Genomic DNA, 17,057 nt, shown 5'->3' on the forward strand with positions numbered 1-17,057 from the left:
AGCACGGTGGCCAAAATGTAGTGCTCTGATTTCAACAGATTGACCACCCGTGAATCCTGGTTAAGCGAATGGAGGGCTCCATCCACAAGTCCCACATGCCTTGCGAAATCGCTCCGTTTTAGCTCCTCCTTCAATCTCTCCAGCTGCTTCTGCAAAAGCCTGATGAGGGGAATGACCTGACTCAGGCTAGCAGTGTCTGAACTGACTTCAGGTGTGGCAAGTTCAAAGGGTTGCAGAACCTTGCACAACGTTGAAATCATTCTCCACTGCGCTTGAGTCAGGTGCATTCCCCCTCCTTTGCCTATATCGTAGGCAGATGTATAGGCTTGAATGGCCTTTTGCTGTTCCTCCATCCTCTGAAGCATATAGAGGGTTGAATTCCACCTCGTTACCACCTCTTGCTTCAGCTGATGGCGGGGCAGGTTCAGGAGTGTTTGCTGCTGCTCCAGTCTTCGGCACGCGGTGGCTGAATGCCAAAAGTGGCCCGCAATTCTTCTGGCCACCGATAGCATCTCTTGCACGCCCGTCATTTTTTAAATAATTCTGCACCACCAAATTCAATGTATGTGCAAAACATGGGACGTGCTGGAAGTTGCCCAATTGTAATGCACGCACAATATTAGTGGCGTTGTCCGATGTCACAAATCCCGAGGAGAATCCAATTGGGGTAAGCCAATCTGCGATGATGTTCCTCAGTTTGCGTAAGAGGTTGTCAGCTGTGTACCTCTTATGGAAAGCGGTGATACAAAGCGTAGCCTGCCTAGGAACGAGTTGGCGTTTGTGAGATGCTGCTACTGGTGCCGCCTCTGCTGTTCTTGTTGCGGGAGGCAATACATCTACCCAGTGGGCTGTCACAGTCATATAGTCCTGAGTCTGCCCTGCTCCACTTGTCCACATGTCCGTGGTTAAGTGGACACTGGGTACAACTGCATTTTTTAGGACACTGGTGAGTCTTTTTCTGACGTCTGTGTACATTCTCGGTATCGCCTGCCTAGAGAAGTGGAACCTAGATGGTATTTGGTACCGAGGACACACTACCTCAAGAAATTCTCTAATTGCCTGTGAACTAACGGCGGATACCGGACGCATGTCTAACACCAACACAGCTGCCAAGGCCTGAGTTATCCGCTTTGCAACAGGATGACTGCTGTGATATTTCATCTTCCTCGCAAAGGACTGTTGGACAGTCAATTGCTTACAGGAAGTAGTACAAGTGGTCATCCGACTTCCCCTCTGGGATGACGATCGACTCCCAGCAGCAACAACAGCAGCGCCAGCAGCAGTAGGCGTTACACTCAAGGATCCATCAGAGGAATCCCAGTCAGGAGAGGACTCGTCAGACTTGCCAGTGACATGGCCTGCAGGACTATTGGCGTTCCTGTCTAAGTGGGCAATTGACATTGAGGGAGTTGGTGGTGTGGTTTGCAGGAGCTTGGGTACAAGAGGAAGAAGGGACTTAGTTGTCAGTGGACTGCTTCCGCTGTCACCCAAAGTTTTTGAACCTGTCAATGACTTCTGATGAATGCGCTCCAGGTGACGTTTAAGGGAGGATGTTCCTAGGTGGTTAACGTCCTTACCCCTACTTATTATAGCGTGACAAAGGCAACACACGGCTTGACACCTGTTGTCCGCATTTCTGTTAAAATAATTCCACACCGAAGAGGTGATTTTTTTTTGTAATTTGACCAGGCATGTCAATGGCCATATTCATCCCACGGACAACAGGTGTCTCCCCGGGTGCCTGATTTAAACAAACCACCTTACCATCAGATTCCTCCTTGTTAATTTCCTACTCAGCTCCAGCAACACCCATATCCTCATCCTGATGTACTTCAACAGTGACATCTTCAATTTCAATATCAGGAACTGGACTGTGGGTGCTCCTTCTAGCACTTGCAGGGGGCGTGCAAATGGTGGAAGGCGCCACCTCTCCCCATCCAGTGTTGGGAAGGTCAGGCATCGCTACCGACACAATTGGACTCTCCTTGGGGATGCTGTGCTTTTGCCAGCTTAAGTCTTTTCATTTTTCTAGCGGGAGGATGAGTGCTTCCATCCTCATGTGAAGCTGAACCACTAGCCATGAACATAGGCCAGGGCCTCAGCCGTTCCTTGCCAAGTTGGCAAGTTTACGCTTCTCCTCAGACGCTTTTAATTTAGATTTTTGGGTCATTTTACTGAACTTTTGTTTTTTGGATTTTACATGTTCTCTACTATGACATTGGGCATCGGCCTTGGTTGACGACGTTGATGGCATTTCATCGTCTCGGCCATGACTAGTGGCAGCAGCTTCAGCACGAGGTGGAAGTGGATCTTGATCTTTCCCTATTTTACCCTCCACATTTTTGTTCTCCATCTTTTAATGTGTGGAATTATATGCCAGTAATATATCAATAGCAATGGCCTACTGTACCGTACTGCTATATAAATATATATATACCGGTGGTCAGCAAAATTCTGCACTGTCCTCCTACTATATAATGCACACAACTACAATTCAGCACAGATATGGATAGAATACTTGACGACACAGAGGTAGAGCAATGGACTACTGTACCATACTGATATATATATATATATATATATATATACTGGTGATAAGCAAAATTCTGCACTGTCCTCCTACTATATACTGCGCACAACTACAATGCAGCACAGATATGGATAGTATACTTGACGACACAGAGGTACAGCAATGGACTACTGTACCGTACTGCTATATATATATATATATATATATATACTAGGTGATTCATCGCGCCCTACGGGTGCTCTTCACACCGTCTCAAGGGGCTACACCCCTTTAACCGTTACACGCCCTTGGGGCATGCAATATTTTTATTATATGGAGTATTACCTCCAATCATAATTTTGTGTGTGGTTAAATATTGCAGGGACAAAGGGTGTGGGATGGTTAAGGGGCCGTAGCCCCTTGTGACGGCATGAACATTTCGCGCAAGGCCTGATGAATCACCTAGTAGGTGCTGTGGTTGGGGAAGTGGCGGGTGCGTGGAAGATGCGGAGGGGCGATTGCGGGGTTGCCGCGGGTGGGGGAGGGTGTTGGTAGTCACCGAAGGTGGGGGAGGGGCGGGGGTGCTGTGGGTGGGGGAGGGGTGCTTGCAGAGGGGGAGCAGATGGGGGATGGGATCAAGAGGTGCTGCAGGTGGGGGAGGGGCGGGTGCAGAGGGGGAGCGAATGGGGGAGGGGTTGCAGAGGTGTTGCGGGTGGGGGAGGGGATATATAGATGCTGTTGGTGGGGGAAGGGCGGGGGCGGCAGATAAAGGAGGGGGTCTGGAGGAGCTGTCTGTGGGGGAGGGGCGTGTGCAGGGGGTGCATTTTGGGGAGGGGTTGCAGAGGTGCTGCGGGTGGGGGAGGAGTGGTTGTGGGGTGCCGCGGAAGGGGTCTGTAGATGATGTGGGTGGTGGAGGGGTGGCTGCGGGTGGGTGGCGAATGGGGGAGGGGGGCAGGAGGTGTTGTGGGTTGGGGAGGGGTGGGTGGTGGAGGGGTGGGGGCAGACGGGGTGCTGTGGATGGGGGAGGTGGTCGGGACATGTTGCGGATGGGGTAGGGGCGAAAAAGTGGGGGCCATAGATGGGGGATGGGTTCCGGAGGTGCTGCGGGTGATGGAGGGATGGGGGTGGCGCAGGTGAGGGAGAGTCAGATGCGGGGCTGTTGCAGATGGGGGAGGGGTTATGGAGGCAGTGCAGGGGGGTAGGGGTGGGTGTGGGGGTGCTGCGAGTTATGTAGGGGGTCACGAGGCGCAGCGGGGGGGGAGAAGCGGGGGTGAAGCAGCCGGGGGAGTGGCAGGTGCGGGGGTGCGGCGGATGGGGTTAAGAGGTGCTGTGGGTAGTGGAGTGGTAGGTGCGAAGGTGGTGTGGTTTGTGTAGGGGGGCGGGGGTGCCGTGGATGGGGGTCCGGTGGTGCTGGGGTGGGGTGGGTGCTGGGGTATGGTGGGTGGGAGAGGGGTGGGTGCAGGGGTGCCGTGTGTGTGGGAGGGTGCTGCGGGTGGGGAAGGTGCGGGTGCTGGGGGTGCTGCGAGTGTGGTAGCGGGTCGGGAGGCACGGAGTTGATGAGGGTGAGGGAGTGGCAGGTGTGGGGGTGCCGCAGATGGGGTCCATAGTTTCTGTGGGTGGTGGAGTGCCGGGTGCGGGGTGCCGCAGTTTGGGTAGGGGTCTGGAGGCGGCACGGGTGGGGGAGGGGCAGGTGCAGGGATGCCGTGGATGGGGTCTGGTGGTGCTGGTGCTCCGGGGGTGGGGGAGGAGCGGGGCTGCCGGGGGTGGGGGAGGGGCGGGTTCGGGGGTGCTGCGGGTGGGGAAGGGGCGGATGTGCTGTGAGTGGGGTAGGTGGTCGGGAGGCGTAGCGGGTGGGAGAGGAGCAGGGTTAACATGGGTGGGGGAGTGGCAGGTGCGTGGGTTCTGCGGATGGGGTGTGGTGTCCATAGGTGCAGCGGATGGTGCAGTGGCGGGTGCGAGGGTGCCACGGTTTGGGTAGGGTGTGTGGAGGCGCCACGGGTGGGGGAGGGGGAGGTGCGTGGGTGCCACGGATGGTGGTGGGGTCTGGTGGCGATGCGGGTGGTGGGGAGCTGTGGGTGGAGGAGGGGTGGGTGTGGGAGAGGGGTGGAGGTGCTGTGGGTGGGGGAGGGGTAGGTGCGTGGGTGCTGCGGGTGGGGAAGGGGCAGGTGCGGTTGAGGGGGGACCCAGGGTGCTGCGAGTGGGGTAGGGGGGCAGGGGGTGGGGGCGGAGTGGAGTTGACGCAGGTGGGGAAGTGGCAGGTGCGGGGATGTCGCGGTTGGGGCATGGGGTCCATTGGTGCTGTGGGTGGTGGAGTGCCGGGTGCCGCGGTTTGGGTAGGGGTCTGGAGGCGGCACGGGTGGGGGAGGGGCGGGTGCGGGGATGCAGTGGATGGGGTCCGGTGGTGCTGGTGCTCCAGGGGTTGGGGAGGAGCGGGGCTGGTGGGGGAGGGGTGGGTTCGGGGGTGCTGCGGGTGGGGAAGGGGCGGATGTGCTGTGAGTGGGGTAGGTGGTCGGGAGGCGTAGCGGGTGGGAGAGGAGCAGGGTTAACATGGGTGGGGGAGTGGCAGGTGCGTGGGTTCTGCAGATGGGGCGTGGTGTCCATAGGTGCAGCGGATGGTGCAGTGGCGGGTGCGAGGGTGCCACGGTTTGGGTAGGGGGTGTGGAGGCACCACGGGTGGGGGAGGGGGAGGTGCGTGGGTGCCACGGATGGTGGTGGGGTCTGGTGGCGATGCGGGTGGTGGGGGGCTGTGGGTGGAGGAGGGGCGGGTGTGGGAGAGGGGTGGGGGTGCTGTGGGTGGGGGAGGGGCAGGTGCGTGGGTGGGGAAGAGGCAGATGCGGTGGAGGGGGGACCCAGGGTGCTGCGAGTGGGGTAGGGGGGCAGGAGGTGCAGGGGGTGGGGTCAGAGTGGATTTGAGGTGGGGGAGTGGCAGGTGCGGGGGTGTCGCGGTTGGGGGATGGGGTCCATAGGTGCTGCGGGTGGTGGAGCAGCGGGTGCGGGGTGCTGTGGTTTGGATAGGGTGTCTGGACGCGCCACGGGTGGGGGAGGGGCGGGTGCGGTGGTGCAATGGATGGGAGTCTGGTGGCGTTACGGGTGGGGATAGTGCGGATGTGGGGGGAGGGGGGACTCAGGGGGTGGGATGTACTAACCTCTGCCACTGCGGTATCTGGCTTATTGCGTGTCTTCTCCTCGCTAATAGGATCGCCGTCCGCTGGGTGGGAGGTATGGGCCTAGTTCGGTTGTGGGTGCGGTTGGTGTTGCACGTGGGGCGAGAGGTTTGTTTGGAGGAGTTGTGGGTGTGCGTGGGTTGTGTTTGTTGTAGTGGTGTGAGGGTTAGGGGTTCATGAGGTGTTGGGGTGGGGTGTAGGATGTGCAGGGAAGGGGAAGGGTGTGTGTGGGGGGGGGGGGGAGTGTTCGTGTGTGTGAAGGAGAAGAGGGTGGGTTGGTGTGTGGAAAAGTGGAGGTGTGCCTCTGGGGTGTATGGCTGTAGCAGATGTGGGTAGTGGGTACTCCCTGCCTGTGCTGTGACCTAGTCGTTTAGCTGCTGCGGGAGGGAGATCCCGCTCAGCAGCACAGTGGCTGGAGCAGTGTCCCGTCCTGGCTCCGGGCGAGTTGCGGGCTGGCTGTGAGGGGAGCGGCATAGTGGTGTGGCCGGAGCGGTGCGAGGCGGCATGTGCAGCGCTATGTATGTGCGGCGCTGTGGATTGGTGAGTGTGGTGCTCCGTCCCGCTGTACCTGCTTGTCCCCTGCTGCCGTCCTGCGCGAACCCCCACTGGCTAGATGCGGTAGGGAAAGTGTTGGGGGGTGCATAAGGGAGGGATTCCTCAGTGTGGGGTGTGGGTGTAAGGGGGCCAGGAAGTTGCGTCCAGCGGTGCTTGGAAGTCCCCTCTGCATAGCCTGTGTTACCCTCCCTGCTGCTGGCTGGAGCTGTGTGTGGTGCTACTGGCCATGGCCACCCCTCTATACTGTGCCAGGGGGCATATTTTACTTGCCTCTGGTGCTGGCACAGGCCATGGTGTCTCCCCTCGCAGATGCTGCTGACTCCGCCCAGCTCTGTGACTCCACCCAGCGTTAGAGGCCCAGGCACAGAGTCTGGGCTATTATATAGGAGATATATATATAGCAGACTATTAACCGGCACTCTCACTTCATCATGTCATGCCGCGGTGCACATTGAAGTGTGTATGCAGATCATCCAAGGTACGGCACTCAGCGGTCTTTTTCAAGAAATGACAATTACAGCAACAGCTTGCAGAGCAACGTTTCGGCATTATTCAGCCTTTTTCAAGCAGCATAATCATAATAAGTCGTGATACATCTAAATGTTATATACCCTTACCTCCACACATCGCGTCTCAGACTCCCTCCTGCATCCGGCACGCATCATTTCCTGCTTCCGGGTGCATCGCTATTCTCCTACCGCTCATCGATCACCGTGCGTAACCATAGCAACCCGCAGTTGTTTAAAACAACCCAGGTCGTCCAGTCTTCTCAACAGTGATCGCATGTAGGGATCCTAGCAAATCCCCGGAGGCAGTGTACACAACAGCCTGCTGTCAGCGGGATCAGGAGTATTTAGACACCTATTGTGGAAAAACACCATGTGAAAAAACAATACATTTAAAAACAAACATGAACATTAAAAACAAATAGATACTCAGCTTATATTCAATCATAGAGGTAAGACAGATTATGAAGATGAACCATAATATTTGGAATTCCCTGCCCGAGGGAGTTGTAATGGCGGAATCTGTCAACACCTTTAAGAATGGGTTAGATAAATTCCTATTGGATAAGGATATCCAGGGGTATGGTGCATAGTCATGCATTATAGTTACTATTTAGTCAAATCATCATGCAGAGGACACCACAAATAGGTTGAACTCGATGGACAATTGTCTTTTTTCAACCTCAGATACTATGTTACTATGTTACTATATACAAAGGCAATTTTATCATCATGAAAACTAATCTTGTGTATATCCCTTTATAGAAATATACTCAAATTTAAATGATCATTCAACCCTTTAGGTTTCACTGTGTCCAACAAGTGGATCCACTTTGCTTCACATTGTAGAAGCTTCTTGTGTCGATCCCCGTCTGCCATCATCAGGAATATGAGCAATGATCAGATGACGTAAATTGGCCATATTATGTCTGGCCTCTTTAAAATGTCTGGCAATAGGTTGATCAGACCCTTTGCCACTCAGTGCTGCTCTAATTGCGGATATGTGTAGGGCCATCCGTTCCCGACAGGTACGGATGGTTTACCCCACATAGCAGAGTCCACACGGGCATTTTATCAAGTAAACAATGTAAGAGCTGGTACACCTTACAGAATGTCTAATTTCATATCTACGGCCCGTGTGAGGATGAAAAAAATATTTACCAGTTGTCATGTGGCTGCAAGTAGTGCACCCTGTACATTTATGGCAGCCATTGCTCCGTCTGGTTATACCGTCCCTAGATTGTATTTGTTTAGTGATTTCGGCATGTACGATCCAGTCTCGAATATTTTTTCCTCTCTGGTAACAATGTCTAATTTTGGTGTGTTTCAAACTTTTGATGTCATTCTGTATCATGGGCCATAAATTAGCACTACTCTCTCTGATTTTTTTGTGTGCTACAGTGTATCTGTGAACCCAATTTAAAGCATTGGCAGTATCATCCCTCTTGCTTGTTAAGAGGGTACTCTGTCTAGATCCTAAGGAGACTTTGTTTCTAGCAGCCTTTATTGTCACGTCCTTATAACCTCGTGCTCTAAATTTGTTGGACATGATATCAAGGTTGTTTTCCAGCGTGTTTTCATCACTAGTGATCCTCTTGACTCTCAAAAATTGAGAGTACGGAAGGCTATTGATAGTTGCCTGGGGGTGAAAGCTGTCCGCTCTCAATAAAGTATTTCTATCTGTATTTTTTGAAAAGATACTAGTATGAATTTTATTTTCGCCATCAAGTTTAATTTTTACATCTAAATACCGTATTTATGCGAGTATAAGCCGACTTTTTCAGCACTTTTTTTTGTGCTGAAAAAGCCACCTCGGCTTATACTCGAGTCAGCTTTAAGAGGGACACGGAGAGCGCAGCGCGCGGCTCTCCTGTGTCCCTCCTGCATATCCGGTGGCAGCGGCGTCTGTGTGGTAAAGGAAGTGCACGAACCGGCACTTCCTTTAACACACGCCGCTGCCGCCGAAGACGCAGGAGGGACACAGGAGAGCTGCGCGCTGCGCTCTCCGTGTCCCTCCTTCAGAAGACAGCGCGGGAGCGACGGAGGGTAAGTATCTAGCACTGTGGGGCATATCTGGCACACCTGGCACTGTGGGGCATATCTAGCACACCTGGCACTGTGGGGCATATCTGGCACACCTGGCACTGTGGGGCACACCTGGCACTGTGGGGCACACCTGGCACATCTGGCACTGTGGGGCACATCTGGCACTGTGTGGCATATCTGGCACTGTGAGGCATATCTGGCACTGTGGGGCATATCTGGCACCGTGGGGCACATCTGGCACTGTGGGGCATATCTGGCATATCTGGCACTGTGGGGCATATCTGGCACTGTGTGGCATATCTGGCACATCTGGCACTGTGGGGCATATCTTGCACTGTGGGGGCATAACTGGCACTGTGGAGCATATCTGGCACTGTGAGTTCTGTGTACGGGTAGAGCTGCATTTCCCACCCTAGGCTTATACTCGAGTCAATAAGTTTTCCCTGGTTTTTGTGGTAAAATTAGGTGCCTCTGCTTATATTCGGGTCGACTTATACTCGAGTATATACGGTAAGTAATTTCTTCTCGACTGATAGTATGTGTAAATTTAATTGTACAATCTAGACCATTGATTTGCTCAATGAGGTTCACTAATTCCAGATATGTTCCATTCCAAAACAGTATGACATCATCTATATAGCGTTTATAAAACACTATATAGTCTCGCACATCCCGGTTAAAGAAGAGTTGTTTTTCTAACACTGACATGTAAGTATTGGCATATACAGGTGCCACGGGAGAACCCATGGCACAACCAGAGCACTGTTTGTAATATCTGCCATTAAAGTAGAAATAATTACGTTTTAAGACCAGTTCAAGTAACACCAATAGGAATTTTAAATTAGGACCATTGTATAAAGGATTATCACTAAGGGTTATTTTAACCGCCTCTAATCCCTCATCATGTGGGATATTGGTATTTAAACTACCAATATCCAAGGTGCACATCCACGTGTTTTGAGGTAACTCCCCTAACTCCTCCAACTTTAGTAACAGATCAGTAGTATCCTTTAAGTATGTGCTTCCCGCCTGGACGCATGGCTGTAAATAATAATCCAGAAACTGAGATATGTTGTTGTATAAGGAATCTCTGGGCGAAACAATAGGGCATCCAGGCGGGTTGCACATACTTTTGTGGATCTTAGGAAGAGTATACAACAGGGGCACCCTTGGTGCATCAACCTTCAAAAAATGATGTACATCAACATTGATAATGCCCTCTTTCATGGCTTCATCAAGAATCATATCTACTTCAGCTTTATATGAATCAGTCAGATCACCAGGCAACAGATCATAAACATTTCTCACTGATAGTTGTCTGTAGATCTCAGCACAATATACATCCACGTCCATCACAATGACCCCTCCCCCCTTATCTGCAGACCTGATTACGATGTTCTTATTATTACTCAAATCTTTCAGGGCTGTCCATTCATCTTTGGTCAAATTGTTCTTATGGGGTTTAGGGGTTTTTTGGTAATTCAAGACCTGAACATCAAGTGCCTTAATGAACCCTTGTATCGCAATATTATTAGATAAAGGGTCAAACTGTGACTTTCTTTTAAATACAGAAATTCCATCAGTGCGATTTGTATCATCTTGCTCACTAAAAAAATTCTCTTAATCTAAGCTGCCTCCCCAATCTGAACTGATCAACCTTCCATTCAAACTAATCAAATGGAGTAGTGGGTACAAATCCAAGTCCCTTGCTGAGTACGGACTTTTCAGCTTCAGATAGTATATGGCTAGACAGATTGAAGACAACTTCTATTTCTTTGCCTTGTTGTTCCTCCTTCCTCTTCCTCTTGCACTGGCCGCCCCTTCTCGTGTGTTTCCTCTTCCCCCGTGTCCAGCACGGGTTTTTACCCCTAAAGGGGGTTTCCCAGAGGATGTTGATGGGCCATCTAGGTCAGTGGAATCCTCACCTGAAGATGAGGGTATGTCGCTATAGGTGTTTCGTTCTTTGTAGCCACGTGCTCTCCTATTTCTCTGACATCTTCTACCAGCATGGTTCCCCTCCTGACTTCCTGATAACCAGCGATAAACATTCATCTCTTCATAATCAAGATTTACTCTCTCAAATTTACGTTTCTTGAAGGCTACCAACTCCTTTTTATAAGTCACTACTTGTGAGCTGAGTTTTTCTAACCAATTACAGGTGTTGTCCTGCGTTAATTGTTCTTTAAATTCTTTTTCTGTAGTTTCAATTTTACTTCTTATCAGCTGCAATTCTTTTGCAGCTTCTTCCACTACCAAAGTCATCAGGTCCAGCGAGCATTTGTTTAATATGGCTATCCAGCGGCGCACAAACTCGTCCAATAGTTGTATCGTCCAATAGTGTATCGTCCAACTACAATGCAGCACAGATATGGATAGTATACTTGACGACACAGAGGTACAGCAATGGACTACTGTACCGTACTGCTATATATATATATATATATATATATATCGTAGAAGAGCTGGCACTCACCCTAAGTATATGTCTCCGGTGCCCTCTGGAATAATAAATATACAGCAGATAGGAACATACAGCGGCACTCAGAGACTGATCCCAGTAGATAACGTGATATCACCTTGACAAAGGGGCGTTAGTGCCCCGAAACGTTGGTCACCCCACTTTGTTTCCTATGGATTAAAGTTACCGTTTGCACGTTATCTACTGGGATCAGTCTCTGAGTGCCGCTGTATGTTCCTATCTGCTGTATATATATATATATATATATATATATATACTGGTGGTCAGCAAAATTCTGCACTGTCCTCCTACTATATACTGCGCACAACTACAATGCAGCACAGATATGGATAGTATACTTGACGACACAGAGGTAGAGCAATGGACTACTGTGCTGTACTGCTATATATATATATATATATATATATAGCACAGATTGGTGGGCGTCATCCTGACGAAAGGCGCAAATAAAGGCGTCTGAAACGTTGATTGAAAAAGCTTGTGAAGCTGTGTTATTTCTTCTACAAATCCTTGGAGTGCCGCCCACCAATCTGTGCTGTCTGCTGGGCTCTGTAGTGCCACGGGAGGGCACTCAGGTATTTATGCTGTGCTGTTGGAGTGCCGGTCATACGTGTGTATATATATATATATATATATATATATACTGGTGGTCAGCAAAATTCTGCACTGTCCTCCTACTATATACTGCGCACAACTACAATGCAGCACAGATATGGATAGTATACTTGACGACACAGAGGTAGAGCAATGGACTACTGTACCATACTGCTATATATATATATATATATATATATATATATATATATGCTGGTGGTCAGCAAAATTCTGCACTGTCCTCCTACTATATACTGCGCACACCTACAATGCAGCACAGATATGGATAGTATACTTGACGAAACAGAGGTACAGCAATGGACTACTGTACCGTACTGCTATATATATATATATATATATATATATATTGGTGGTCAGCAAAATTCTGCACTGTCCTACTATTTACTGCGCACAACTACAATGCAGCACAGATATGGAGCGTTTTCAGGCAGAGAACGTAGATATTTGCAGCACACTGAGCACAGATATTTGCAGCACACTGAACACAGAAACTGAGAGAACACAGCCACGTCCTCTCGCTATCATCTCCAATGCACGAGTGAAAATGGCGGTGACGCGCGGCTCTTTATATGCAATACGAATCTCGCGAGAATACGACAGCAGGATGATGACGTTCGGGCGCGTTCGTGTTAACCGAGCAAGGCGGGAAGATCCGAGGCTGGCTCGGACCCGTGTAAACCACGTGAAGTTCGGGGGGGGGGGGGGGGGGGTGTTCAGATCTCGAGGAACCGAACCCACTCATCTCTAAGCAGAATAGTAGATGTTCTGGATCCAGGGACTGGGGGAGGTGATTAGAGAGGGGGACAAGGGGGCAATAGTCATTGACAGAGAAACATGGGTAGGAGGGAGAATGTGTGGGAATAAAGCTAGAGCTCTAGGAAGGAGAGTAGTTTTTGCTTATCACATCCATTGGCTGCTGGTTGAGCCCATACAATGGAGGCTTCCTCTGTATGTAGGTGACAGGGACACTTTAAGAGCAAACATTTATAAAATATGAAAAGGAATGAGGCATGATGAATGTCCTAGAGCTGTCACTGGACTAACTAGGAGCAGAGAGGTGAATTATAAGTCTTCCCTAGGTGTCAGTCAGACCATCTCCCAGAGCTTCAATATTTTGTGGTGGACGTTCCTTGGTGACCATGGAAGGTGATGTCCCAGAAGCTTACATATGAAGATCCTATATGGTAAGCAGGTAAAGGGGTGGATCAATATATTAAATAATAGCAATTTTTGATGCTAAATGTATTTACATTGCAATAATAGTAATAAAATAATGTGTTTAAAAAACATCAGAAAATCATATAAACTTACTGCGCTCGGAAAATTCGTTCAAAAGTTGGATGTCCCGACGTACTGGGTGGAGAGATCTTATACTTTCTGCGAGCCCATATGACTTGCATGGAGAAGTATGCTGTATGGAAAGAGTTTTTACATTACTCTAGAGGTAATTTGCCAAGCATAAACCATCAGCGTCTGAGCCCAAATACAGCTATGGGCTGGCAGCAAGCCTCAGTGTGTGTTACTGCTTGGCAGCCCATTTAGGAGTCGCTATTTTGCGTTGCCACATGTGACTGTTATTATGCATGATGATTAAATGGTTCCAAATGCTTTGTAAGGCCATCGTTAGAGATGTAGAAATGCTCTCAAATCCAATGTCAAAATGTATCAGTCAAAGATAATGAACATAAACATTAGTTTGTAGTATTATTTTTCTTTGTTATTTTCACTTGAGAGTTTAAATTCCCATGATCCATCAGTGCACATAAATTGCATTTTGCATCCGCTTCATCTTTCATTGTCATTTAAGACCATTAATAATAAAAGAGCATTGGTATTCATGATTAAAGCAATAATGGTGAGGTCTGGATGAGAGCATTCAATTCTAAAAATCAATGGTTACTTTATACACGCCGAAAGTAGCCAGAGGAGGGAGGGTGGCAGCTAACACGCAGATTGCATGCAACTCATTTTTTTTACAGAAACCGTGCAGCCGCCATTGTCATGGGAATTTTTCAGAGTATATTTTATTTAATGCTTCGGATCTCAGCGAGGGCTAAGGTAATCCTATATTTGTATATTAGGCAAGGGGCGGGGGGAGTGTTATGTTTTGAAGTGCAGTATGGTGTGAATTAGCATTACAAGATGTAAAACCGCAGTAACCAATATTGTAAGTCATTTCCAGGGAGAGTTTCCTGAGCAAGTGCATGATTGCTTAGTGTAATGCAATCGGCACCATGTCATTTAAATATAGCTCTATAGTAATTATTAGCTTATAAAGACAGACAATAAAGATCAATAAAGTACAACACAGATAATCTGAAATAAATGGAGCCATGGGTAGATCTGATAATCAGTTTATTGTATAATTGAACATGTTTGAAACTATGTGGGGCATATCGAATTATGCGCGCGATTTTAGCTGTAAACATGAGAGTGGACATTGCAACAATTTCTTCATTAATGCGGGATGTGCGCTTCATATACACAAAATACCAAACTGAAAAAAAGAAAGAATGGTCGCATTAATTCTTAATTTTAAAGCCTGCAGGTAATTTTAAATTTTTATTTTTAGAACAGCCTGTAGCCCTCCCTCAAAAAGAATAAAATACAGGTTGAGTATCCATTATCCAAAATGCTTGGGACCAGAAGTATTTTGGTTATCGCATTTTTCCGTATTTTGGAATAATTTTATACCATAATGAGATATCATGGTGATGGGACCCAAGTCTAAGCACACAATGCATTTATGTTTCATATACACCTTATACACACAGCCTGAAGGTCATTTAATACAATATTTTTAATAACTTTGTGTAGTAAACAAATTTTGAGTACATTGAGCCATCAGAAAACAAAGGTTTCACTATCTCACTCTCACTCAAAAAATTCCGTATTTCGGAATATTCCGTATTTTGGAATATTTGGATATGGGATACTCAACCTGTATAAATGTAAAATTGGGTAACACTATAATTAGTGTCCCAAAGGAAAATAGTTTGATATTTCAAAATACTGTCAATGGCTGAATTGAGTGATTTTTTAAAGTAGAAACAAAAGTGATTTGGGGATAATTTGAGGCCATTTAAAATGTATAAAAAAATTATAAAAAAAAAACCTATTTTTTTAATTTCAATAAATAGTTTAATTAAATTGGACGTGCGTAACTTAACTAAAATGTTTATTTTGTGGTAATTTGATGCCATTCAGTTTTACACACCAATAATGACAACTTCCAAATGCCTAATTAGTCATTAGGACGGGTGTCCAAGGGGTTCTGAAGAAAATCCCAAAATTTTTAGCTTAAAACACGGTTTTTCCATGATTTCGCACCTGCTGTGAGAAATAAGTCACAGTAATTCCTATAGAAATTACTGCAACTGATTTTATATTCGGCAATTAAATAGGAAAAACCTTGCGGCTGTGGGAAAAACCCTGCACTGTGGGAATTTTCAAAAATACACCATTGACTATGGTCCTGTCTTGCGACTTCTTTTTTGTTAGGTTTTTTTTTTTTCATGTTAAGATATAATTTCGTTTTTCTTTTCCCCCCCTAACAATAGAGTTTTTATTGACTTTTTATAGGAGTAAATGGGGATGCAGAAAAAAATATATATACATATGTACAAAAAGAATTACCCTAGGTGTGCTAGAGATACTTTCACTGTGTTATTAAGGAAAATAGCTGTGTATACCCTTTTATCAGAATGGTCACTCCAGATAAAAAAAATAGGATTTTAATACCTACCGGTAAATCCTTTTTTCCTAGTCCATAGAGGATGCTGGGGACTCCAAAAGGACCATGGGGTATAGACGGGATCCGCAGGACCTTGGGCACACTAAAAAGACTTTGACTGGGTGTGAACTGGCTCCTCCCTCTATGCCCCTCCCCCAGACCTCAGTTATAGGAGCTATGCCCAGGAGAGACGGACATTTCGAGGAAAGGATTTTTGTTAAACTAAGGGCGAGAAACATACCAGCCCACACCACAAACATACCGTACAACCGGAGTAGCAGGAAACCAGATAACAGTATGAACAAACACAGCAACAAGCTGAATATAATTGATACACAACCCACGTGTAACCAAAACTAACCAGTATCAACACAACTGCAAGGTTAGTCCGCACTGGGATGGGCGCCCAGCATCCTCTACGGACTAGGAGAAAAGGATTTACGGGTAGGTATTAAAATCCTATTTTCTCTTACGTCCTAAAGGATGCTGGGGACTCCAAAAGGACCATGGGGTCTATACCAAAGCTCCAGAGCGGGCGGGAGAGTGCGGACGACTCTGCAGCACCGATTGAGCAAACATGAGGTCCTCATCAGCCAGGGTATCAAACTTGTAGAACTTAGCAAAAGTGTTTGAACCCGACCACGTAGCTGCTCGGCAAAGTTGAAGTGCCGAGACCCCTCGGGCAGCCGCCCAAGATGAGCCCACCTTCCTGGTAGAATGGGCCTTTACTGACTTCGGCAACGGTAGCCCAGCCGAAGAATGAGCTTGCTGAATTGTATTACAAATCCAGCGTGCAATAGTCTGCTTAGAAACAGGATTTCCAATCTTGTTGGAAGCATACAGAACAAACAGAGCCTCTGACTTCCTAGTAAGAGCCGTTCTGGCGACATAAATTTTCAAAGCTCTTACAACGTCAAGATATTTTAGGACCGCCACAGCATCCGTAGCCACAGGTACCACAATAGGTTGGTTTATGTGAAACGAAGAAACCACCTTCGGCAGAAATTGTTGACGAGTCCTCAATTCCGCTCTATCCGAATGAAAGATCAAATATGGGCTCTTGTGAGACAAAGCTGCCAACTCGGACACTCGTCTGGCAGACGCCAGAGGCAAAAGCATGTCCACTTTCCAAGTGAGAAACTTTAACTCAACCTTACGCAAAGGTTCAAACCAGTGAGACATAAGAAACTGCAACACCACTTCAAGATCCCACGGCGCCACGGGTGGCACAAATGGAGGATGGATATGCAGCACTCCCTTCACAAAAGTCTGAACCTCAGGAAGGACGGCCAATTCTTTTTGAAAGAAAATAGATAAAGCCAAAATCTGCACTTTGATGGAACCCAATTTCAAGCCTGCATCCACGCCTGCCTGCAAAAAATGGAGGAAACGACCCAAGTGAAACTCCTCCGCAGGAGATGCTTTGGTTTCACACCACGACACATACTTT

The 17,057-nt window shown here is 48.1% G+C and overlaps 1 protein-coding gene across 2 annotated transcripts in view; it reads right to left on the reverse strand.

The window, feature by feature from the left end:
• Positions 1-17,057, reverse strand: part of LOC134933392 (leukotriene C4 synthase-like) — a 116,550-nt gene that overhangs the window by 54,611 nt on the left and 44,882 nt on the right. For both annotated transcript variants that reach the window (XM_063928539.1, XM_063928538.1), the window contains exon 3: positions 13,186-13,285. In XM_063928539.1, coding sequence (XP_063784609.1) covers positions 13,186-13,285 — 100 coding nt within the window. The remainder of the gene's footprint in view (positions 1-13,185; positions 13,286-17,057) is intronic.

This window comes from Pseudophryne corroboree, chromosome 6 (assembly GCF_028390025.1).
Source record: "Pseudophryne corroboree isolate aPseCor3 chromosome 6, aPseCor3.hap2, whole genome shotgun sequence".
Classification (NCBI taxonomy): Eukaryota; Metazoa; Chordata; class Amphibia; order Anura; family Myobatrachidae; genus Pseudophryne; species Pseudophryne corroboree.